At 34.1% G+C, this 10,940-nt stretch overlaps 1 protein-coding gene across 5 annotated transcripts in view; it reads right to left on the bottom strand.

The window, feature by feature from the left end:
- Window positions 1-836: 836 nt before the first annotated feature.
- Window positions 837-10,940, bottom strand: part of LOC128671858 (uncharacterized) — a 97,573-nt gene continuing 87,469 nt past the window's right edge. For all 5 annotated transcript variants that reach the window (XM_053748668.2, XM_053748667.2, XM_053748670.2 and 2 more), the window contains 2 exons: window positions 3,282-3,391; window positions 837-3,096 (listed from right to left, as the gene is read on the bottom strand). In XM_053748668.2, the coding sequence (XP_053604643.1) occupies window positions 2,728-3,096; window positions 3,282-3,391 (479 nt within the window). In that variant the 3' untranslated portion in view covers window positions 837-2,727. The remainder of the gene's footprint in view (window positions 3,097-3,281; window positions 3,392-10,940) is intronic.

Below are 10,940 nucleotides of genomic sequence, written 5' to 3'. Positions count from 1 at the left end.
ATTGAATAAATTATTCAAAAAAAGTTTGTACTTGGGATGATTTTATTCATCACATCACAACATCTACAATGATGAATTGTCTCTTATTATTGGCTACATTAACTAACTTCTAATAAACCAGAAATAAACAATTCTGTTCAAGTTTTTTTATTTATTTATTAAATATTGTTTTATAATGCAAAAAATACTACAATCATCGTCTCACATAAACAATTAAAAAAATAAATGTATAAGTGTATGTATACCTCTGTTTAAGTCCATTCTGTCTACTCTGTACCTGGTCAGGTGAAGGTGCTAATCGGGGCTCGCACGCGCATCTCCCGCGGACCCGCCATCATTCCCAGTTAGGCCCACTTTACCCTATTTGTCCATTTGGTTACATTTACCCGTAAACGCTCTCTTCCGTCACGCTTATTGGAAATATCGCCTTTTTGTGGCCGCAACTGGCAAGCTACTTTTTAGGGTAAACAGTCTTATCATGTGTTGAATACTCACAAATGATTTAAGGCAGAGAACTAGTGGTGGTTATCTATGGCTTGATTTTGTAAATTAACCCTTATTGACGACAAAATTACAAAATGTTGGCAATATAATAACATATTATGATACTAACTCAGAATACGGTATGCAAACGTAGCTTGATCCATTATTTTATACCCTTCCAAAGAAGAATCAATAGTACAGTCAACCGCACTAATGTGCGGTTAATTTAATAATTACCCTGCCCCTTTAGGCAATAGAGACAATTTTGTCATGAATTTTGGTAGATTAGTGACAGTACTTAAACGATTTTTCACCATATAATTAAATAGTTTCAATCACAATAAAACACAAACTGCGAGTTAAATATTTAATTTCGTAATTTTCTTAGCATTATACGATTTCGTTCAGCATCTGAATACTTATAATAATTAGACACAGTAATACAATAGACAGTGTCACACCATTAAACAAAATTTATTATGTATTTTAAGCGCATATTTTGTATTTTACATGTTGTTTGGAATGTCACATCTGTCTTCTATGAATGAATATTGTAGGAATGTATTGACTTTATGTTGCTTGGTGATGTGAATCTCAATGACACACTTAAATGGGGACTGACGCGATTCAATTCGCCGCTAGGAGCGCTGGTGACGAGTGAGGTTCATTTCCAAGGCAAATTTGAAACAGCACGTGTGTGCGGTATTTTTTTTCAATGATAGACATGGTGAATAGCGTCTGAAAGCTGGTGATGCCGACAAACTTGCGACATGGAGAAGAAAAAGTAGGAAAGCGGTCCCTGGGAACTTTAAACGAAGCAACAGGGAACACATGAAAGAGTAATAGGACCTCACTCGACAGTGGCGCCAACTTGTGAGCGACGGATCGGTATCCCCATTCTGAAACTTGATTGATTGTACAAAAATCATATCACTTACTTGCAGACAATCAATTGAGCTACTGGCAAAAGTTTGAAGAAAAAAAAAAAGAAAAAAATATGTATTCGAAACAATTTTTTCGTCTCTCGTTAAAAAGAATATAATTCGTTTAATTTGTCTCTGTCATTTTCCTTAAGTTAAACATTTTATCTACTTGTAGTTTACAGGCATAAACTTAACACACTAGACACAATGCGAACGCAAAGTCGTACACTGCCACCACACTATGGCACAGATCTTATTCAAATATTAATATAATAATGTCCACTATTTACTTTGTAGGTACGGTTATGAACAACGAAGAGGTACTATTACATAACAGAATTGCATTGTTATTTATACAAATGATAATCGCTATAAGAAATAAGAATATATTTTTCAGTACATTCTGATTAGCGACAAAGAGATTCAAAAACCTATCACTCCCTCGACACTTAAAATAATATGTACAAACTTTCAAACCATACAATCAAATACATAAACAGAATAATGTCCATACGTTAGTAGTATGCTTCAGTACGTGAAGATAAAGAAATCTAGGGAAATCTAGGTTACATCGACTGGGGCTTATCACAAGAGAGCGGTTGGTCGGATAGATTAAATACCCATAATTAAATACAAAACATTTTAATACAACTTTACAACTAACATCTACGTTTACAAATTTTCTGATTAACTTTTTTTGATAAATAGTAAACACAATTATTATTTTTATTATATTTACAAGCATAACACGATCCGCACTTAATTTAACAGTAAAGCATTTTAAATAATAACACACTGAGAATTGACGTAAAGGCGTTTTTGCAACACTTATGGCGAGCTAGCCGGAGCAATGAGGGTTAAGAAAATAATGACGTCGGACTACTAGTGGCGTGCGGACGTCGCCGTCCGACCGCATTTCGTCCGCGCACCACATTCAGCGGTGGTCTGGCGGAAGACTCGTGACTGGCGAGACTGTTTGCTTGTTCTACAGAACCTTTTTTCCTTTTAGAGCACGATCCGACCGCAGGCACAAGAGCAAACTGGTGCCACGATGTTACACGGTCTTATGGAATTTCACAGGTCCGAACACCGGCTCGACTTTTTCTCCCCATTCAAATGTTTGCTCTCCCGCATTAGCTACCATTCATGCGCCGTTTATGATGCCGCCCCACCGCGGCCCACCTAACCTACCAGTCCTCGTCACTGTTATAATACTGCGATAGTTGACTAATACTCTGTCCACTCACAAAGTTCTACAACCGGCAATGGAACGCGCGAAGCGTTGAAGCGTGAATGAGCTGCTAAAATGACGACGGGATGCCTACGTTCCGTCACAGTTCCGTCGCCTCTGATACCTGCCGTGGTGATGGCGGACGCCGTGGCACGGGGGCTTGATGGAGTTCTGCGGAGCAGGCCGGAGACGACGCTGCGGGCGCCACTTTGGGAGATCCCCTGCGAGCATAGTATTGTGCCTGTCCAGGTTGAAGTCATCACCACGGCCCACCTTCATGAAGTCGAAGCACTTGTGTGCTCGCTCTGGGAGCCGGCTCTTCCCGCGCCGCAGTTGCAGGCCTCGTCTGTTGAAGCCTATGTACCGATCTTGGTTCTTCATCAGGTGATATCGGTTGTAACCGTTGACAAACTCTTCTTTGAAGAGGCAGTTGGGCTGTCTCTCCGCTTGGAATCGCGTCTGTAAATAAATTCTATCATTATATAATTGTTTTAATCGAAAGGAATAGTTAGAGAGGTAGCTCTCAGAATTAGAATTCTGTTTTATGTACTCTTAATAGATATAAATTTACTTTTTTCTATTTAAATTCCAATCTTTTTATAACACATTAGACATTGGAGATGCTTAGTAGTTAAGTTACTTACCAATCGCCTGCCGACTAATTTGGATCGATTGAAACACAGGTACATGTCGTGAACTGGGGAGTGGATAAGGAGCTCCAGGCTGAACCCTCGCGTGCTGATGGTGAGATTCGCTGGAACAATAAAATTCTATTGATAAACATCTGAAAAAAATTATAATATACTGCAGCTTCAGCCACCAGGGCTTTTGCTAATTTGATTTGAAAGCTAAAATGATCGAAAAGGAGTACAAGTAGGTACTTTTAGGTTCTTTTTTTTGTGATATAATAAATTGCATTAGTAATGTGGTAAGAAAAATTACAGTGATCTAAGAAAGTCAAAAATACAAGAAACATATATCCTGAACATTGATTAAAATCGATTAAAACTATTTCCAATGCCCAAGGTATTAACCTTCGCCTCAAAACATCCGACTTTCTTCGACCTCCTGGGCTAACGTATGAATTAATTAACTCATAAGCGTAAAGATTAATAAATAGAAAGTAAATATCCAAGGAATTCTTATTAAACTCCCGCTTATGGTAATTCTTTCACCTGGAGTGCATGTTTTACGTTGAGATCGACGCCGTCAGCGTCCAAAATGAAATAAATTCAATTACTAATACGTAAGAGAGAGACAAATAGATGTACGATGAAATAATCGTTAATGATATTTGAACACTAATAAAGTAAAAATAAAACGTCGATAAATATTAACCTATTGCTGCAGGCTGGACATTCAATACTCTGAAGAGTAGCGGTAGGTTCACATGCACAGTGGTGATCTGATTTTATTAAAATGTAGAACAAATTAAATATATATATATATATATATATATATATATATATATATATATATATATATATATTTCTTAGTTAGAAAGAGTAAAGTACACTAGTTTTTACTCTTGCAAAGACATATATTTTTTACCTTTAAAAACATCTGTACAGAATATAAAATAAACCTAATTTGAGCTATCGCTTTCCATAACCGATTCTTATTTGTGGCTCTCAAAATAGAATAGCAAGTGAGAAAACTAAAAATGGACAATGATAATTTATTCATTAAATTACAAGCTACATGTGAACTCAGCGCTACTAATAAAAGTAAAATAGGAAAGTTCGATATGGAATTCAATGACCAAACGCGATGGGACACGAATAAAAAGAATTAATAAAACGTTGTACGCGCCTGACACCGACCATGTCGTTTCAATTAACATTAAAAAAAACTCGCTGCGGCATCCGACATAAATTGTTATAATTTCGATGATAAGTGAGTGAGAGTGTGTGAAAGTGATAGAAGATATATTTAGATAGTTTAGTTATTATAGAAATATGTGATTAAATATATTAATATAATTTCATTTCTTTTCGCTAATAAAATGTCTGTTACATCGTGTTTACTTAGTATTTACAATAGCAATGAATACGAATATGCATTATTTTATTTTCATTTTCTCGCATATTTTTCTCAACGGCTATAATCAGTATTGTTAATGTAAACATTAGCATAGACTGCAACAATTTTTTTTAGACATGAAAATATTATTAGATTATATTAAGAATAATATAATTATAATAAGCCAATTAATTTGATTATAATATGTACAAGTTAGACGAACAATTACCAAGGAACATTTATTACTATTGGTACAAGTTGTAACATATTATTCTTAGCATATCAACGCAGGTGATTAAATTGTCATTCAAGTTATAGTACGTCAGTGCCAAAGTATTATCAATACATTACTACTGTTCTGTAGATTTTTCTAGGACTTGCAATGCAATACGCAAACAAGCCGATATTTTGAAACTGGGCATACACACACATGACACAACTTCGTAATAGACGAAGGCTAATTTTGTAAAGACAACATAATCTCGAGTCGCCGACGTTTCTCTTTGATGAGACGCCGCCATGAAATTTCACTTTTGTTTGACATACCTCTTTAAATTTACAGCTATGCAATTCTTTGCATTTACGGTGGGAAAATGGGAAAATTGTGCAACGGATCGTAGACGTAATGTAGCTGTTTTTCAGTAAGATGTATCGTCCAGTGTCCATGAATGTGTAATATTATTTTTCTAGCTATTTAAGATGATTACTCTCTGCACATCAGCGCCACATCACATTTTAAATAATTTATTTTATTTCTTAGCGAAAATTAAAGAAATATTTTAATAGATTACGCCACACTAGGTAAAGAATTTTAGTAGAAAGTATTATAGTTTTGAAACGTGTCAAGCAGACCATCCGGTGGTTTGGATTTTTCCGGATACAATATCCATTTTGATTATACTAAGCCAATGACGTGTTTATAAGGATTCCTTTGCAAATATTTGCAGCGCGAGAACCAACAATAGTGCGTGGGCAGCCAGAAAGGTCACTGTCCGATTGCGGCCACTGATACTGGCCTATCTCGGTTATGCTATCTCTTTAACACCTGAAATTTTCAATTCCCTTCGCTGGGAAAATTTTACTTTTGCTGGAAATTTCGCGCAGATTTATAGTGAAAATAATTTTACACGGCCATGGAAGGAAATAAACTTGAAAGTTTTCATAACAACTTTGATAGATATTATTTGACAATGACTATTACTAAGAAAAGAATTGTTTATGATTTGACAATGTTACGGATTTCAGAAAGATAGATTGCAAAATAAAAAAAAATACGTATTCCACTTGAGCACCGGGCTGAAAGCACCTGAGGTAATACCCGCTATATTCTTGAAGTAATGTTCCATTGAATAGTAGAATAGAATATAGAATGTGACCTAATCTCGGCCTGTTATCAGGTATTAAACCCTAAGCGGTCAATATCGTGAGGAATGTCAGTTATCTTCGTAATGAGCACTTCTAATGAAATATTCGTATGATGATTTTTACTTAATACGATAACACCCCCCTCTCTGTATTTTTTATACCACTTGCACGATACTTTGCATGTAACAAACATTACAATTAGGGATAGAAAAGTATTCTTGTACGTTTATTAAAATTTATTATGTACTAGCGACCCGTCCCGGCTTCACTCGGGTAAAACTATAATAAATTATACACATAAACCTCCATCAGGTATCACGCTATATATTTAAAAAAAAACTCGTATCAGAGTCCGTTGCGTAATTTTAAAGATCTAACAAACATAGGGAGACACAGCGGGAATCGAATTTGTTATATATTATGTAACGTGATAGTAAAATTTATTAATTTCTTACCTACCTACTAAAAATGTTCACGATATAAACAAGAGTACAGAAATGGTAAGTAGAAAATCTATTTAAAATAAAACAATAATTGAATTGTCTAAATTAAATTTAATGTTCCTTTAGCCAACCTTCTAAGAGGCTCTGGCGTTGTGACGTAAGGGCTGTCAGTACATAAACGGATTTAAACAATGTAAAATAATACAAAACAAAATATGCCCAAAATTCGACCTTAGAAAACAGTACGCCACGAAAAACAAATCAATATATTAAAATCGAAACATACTCGACGTGACCAGAATATTATATTCTTAAAGACTCTACGTCATTTGTAATTTATGAAGTAATTTACATTACATGTTTCGTTTTTAAATTTTTACGCAAAAGCGTACAAATTCTCTCACATACTTGTAATATATACTGGTAGTATTTTGGCGTCATACATTCATAATTAACGTCATGTAATGCCTTATTTTACATAAATTTTATCATTGAAAAGAAAAAAAAACGGCAAAGTGCGAGTGATGTAGATAGTTATAGATCGTTAAAATTCGCTTTTTTTATCACATATGTATAGTTTTCCGATTTTTCCTTTTTATACTGTATGTGAGTAGTAGTACTTCTTATAAATTACTAGAAACCATGATTCTAGGTTAATGAAAAGTGCCCTAATTGTGTTTGATTCCCTTGTGAAAAATAAACACAACACTTTACACAAGGTGAAATCTCAAAATATGTCATTTAAATCTTAATTAATGTTGAACGCGTTGACTTACAAGTTTTGTTTTTCCACCAACTAAATGAGACCGTAGTACCTCTACGCATTCCTGATAGAGATACGAACAGACAGACGAACGACAAAGTGATTCAAGTGTTCTATTTTTGTTTTTGAAATACGGAACCCTAAAAATACAATAATGTTACTACATTTAATGCAATGTTAACAAATCAAAAAGATCTTCTACTATTGTACACGTGTACACATTTTTTTGTGTGTACAATTTGAATTAATCCTATAAGTATGGCATCATTTCCTTATGACGTATAACCATTTAAATTAATTTACTTGCTTTTAGATTATATATAATTATGTATTCTATGTACTTATTAGTTATGTTAACTAATAAGTACATAGATTCATGATTTGTTTTGCATATTAGATACATTCGTTGATTTTCCGTACGATACAAAAGTGCGATTGTCTCATAACAAATAACGGTAGGTATAAAAAAAAGATTAAAATTCCATATGCAAAATTATACATGCATAAATAAATTAAAGACAGATTTTTATAAGAGGTAAACCAGTTATTACTGGATGATTACGAAACGAATTAAATATTTCTAAAGTCACAAATAATTATTACAGGCATTTAGGAAATAAATTGTTTCTTTTGATATAGTGGATTTTATGCGACTAAAAACCAGATTAATCAATATCGGATGATCGACAATATAATTTAAGAAATTAAAAATTCACGTCATCAGCCAGCTCGATCCTCTGACTCTGCGTATGGACGATTGGACGTCGCATCTTTCACGGGCAGTTCTCTGAGGAATCTTTCGACCAAATACCTGCAAAATCTAAACTTGTCAAATTTCGTCCCTTCCACCCTTCCACCTGGATTACTGGCAGTCAACAAGCGCACTTAAAAAAAACTTCCTGCCACGTGCGACTAAACTGCTGTGGAATCATTTTCCTGCAGCGGTATCACCGATACGATACGACATTAAAACCTTTAAAAGACAAGTCTACTATTTCTTAAAAGTTCGGCAATGAAGTTTATTGGTGCTGCAGAAGTATCTGTCCAGCGAGGATCACTTACCATCAGGTGAACCATTTGCTTGTCTTCTCATGATATAAAAATCTTTCGACGTTTAAATTTGCACAGAAAATAAGCGCTTTTTTTACTTTTTTTATTCAACTTCATAATATTTGAAAACGGAAGAAGCCAGATTGTCTCGTGGTTCAAAAACAGCCGTTATCTCTGTCCTTGTGTCCACCAATCACAGAGCAAACATTTTAATGTCATAGCTTTACGTAATTTGCGTCACACGTGACGATAACAGTACGTTGGCAATGAATTTTTCTAAGGCTTAGTACTGACATACTACATTATATTTTGTTATACAGGGCTAAACTACAAAGTATCAATTTCTTTTAAATAAAAGACCAAAAATACACGAGGGAAACAAACAATTGAACATACATATTAACACGTTTATTTCCCTTACGGGGTAGACAGAGCCCAAGGTCATAATATCCAAAGATTTATGGCATGTATAGACACAATACAATGTTCTTATGGTAAAAGACAAAAAGAGATGGTTCGAAGAGAGAGATATATTAATCTCGGAAAATATGTAAGTAGATCAACGATCGGTATTATAAAATAATTAAAAATAGCATTCAGTAAAAGGTCAGTAATAGGATTGTAATAGCGATATGGCCGCCCATTGTACATATATGTACCTAGTTAAATTTGAATCTTGTATTGTACATATATGTACCTAGTTAAATTTATGTCTCGTTTTTGGTGCAATAATGTGTTTTTAACTTACTTAAAAAGGAAAGTGAAAAAGCCTGTGAAAAGATAATTGAAGAATTTATTTAGTAAAAGCAATTAAAATCGATTTTCATCGTGGTGGGTACAAAACCTTAGATAAAGAAAGAATGTTGATTATTATCATTGTTCAAAGATACATAATTTATTAGACTAAGATCAAGTATGGAATTTCAGGCAAATTTTTTGTTTATTTCTTCATTATGAAGATTTGACAGCACGTGCCATACTTTGTTATTTCAAGATTTTGTGTGTACATATTTAACACCGAAATTTTATGTGTAAGTAAGTTTCATGGAAACATTTATGAAAATTTAAATACAGAATGTCATAAGTTGAATATTTCACTGAAGAAAACAACATTCTAAAACTATGTAGCTATATCTACACATAAAGATAGTCTCCGAGGCGTCAGTGTGTACAAGAGTAAACGAGGGATAAGCAGTAATCGGGATAAGCCGAGATGCCGCTGCGGTAGGTAGGTATTTGTCGGGAAATTTGAGATTGCCGAGCTTCCTTGGAAGCCGGCGCGGTCGCATTATCACACGGAAATGTTCGCATTTCACAAACGTAAACACAAACATTATAATTCGATGTATTACTAAAGAATTAAGCTGAATTGATTTGAGTTCGAACAAGATTATATTCTACCATTAATCCTAATATTATAAACGCGAAAAGCTGTTTGTCTGTCTGTCGCGCTTTAATAGTTGGCCCGAATTTGATGAAACTCGAAAAAGAAATAGTCAATGACCAGAGGTCAAACATTTTTAATCCGATTTTTGCATTTACTTTCATTCTTTATTTTAGGAGCGCAAAGTCATTTGGTCTTCTAAAATAAAGAAAAACTTATTTCATCTTAGCCAACGGCACGATAAGATGATTACCGTACGTCAGTACAATGGAAGCGAGCTGGAAAGAAGCGCCTTAGCTGGCGACAGAAAGCGTACGTATACACTGTAAACGAGGATTATCCACTGCGTCTTCATCTGTAGTAATCTTATATACAAAAGATTCATGCCGCTTTTATTTCCATTTGGTTAAGATTTAAAGAAACCAAAAAGGGGTTTGCGACATTAGGAAGTACAAGTTAAACTTAAATTTTCAAGGAATAAACCTTTTTTGAGTGTATTTTTTTGTACTCCCAATATATATTGTTTCTTGTCAAGCTAATCTTTTTCATATTAATATATCCGCAAATATTGTTGTCTTCGGGTAACTAATATATTTTCCTATCAAAATCGGCCCAGTGGTTGGTACCAGACAGACTTTTGCCTTTCTTCAGTGAGGATTTTAAATTATGAGGATCATACCGCAAAAAATACGAACAACATAATTTCGACATATTGTCATATGACGCTTCAAGACAACCATTAATTAAAGATTAATCACTTATTCCCGTAATAATTTTTTCCCATCATTTTATTATTGCTAATGAGAATAATCACAATGCTCATGAATAAAACTCATTTGTAACAATATAGTCAATTAAATAAAATCATAGTAATAAAACAGTATGGCTCCATCGTGTCCATGTGTCTTTATTATGGCCGGTTTAACTTCTATATTTTATGTGTTCCTAGTACGCTTTTCCTTATCAATCTTGCTGGTGCATACACAGTGACGTCACGAATGCATTAAATCGTCAGGTATGAGATGTTGGCGAAATACAACTTACGCACATATTGAAATATTTCAATTTAAGTGCGGAAGTAATTTCAACTTTACTTTTTTGTATATTTTTACAGCACTAACTTCATCAGTGATAACATCACATTACGTACCTGTATTCAAAACTGTATTAAAAATACTTCAAACGCACTTTTTTGCGTCAATTTTTGAAAGACAATATTCTAATTATCAGAACTACAAAGTATAGTCATTTGAGAACGACCCTATCATTCTATATA

The sequence above is a fragment of the Plodia interpunctella genome, chromosome 8, assembly GCF_027563975.2.
Source record: "Plodia interpunctella isolate USDA-ARS_2022_Savannah chromosome 8, ilPloInte3.2, whole genome shotgun sequence".
In the NCBI taxonomy this organism is placed as follows: Eukaryota; Metazoa; Arthropoda; class Insecta; order Lepidoptera; family Pyralidae; genus Plodia; species Plodia interpunctella.
This window is presented reverse-complemented; position numbering and strand designations above follow the sequence as displayed.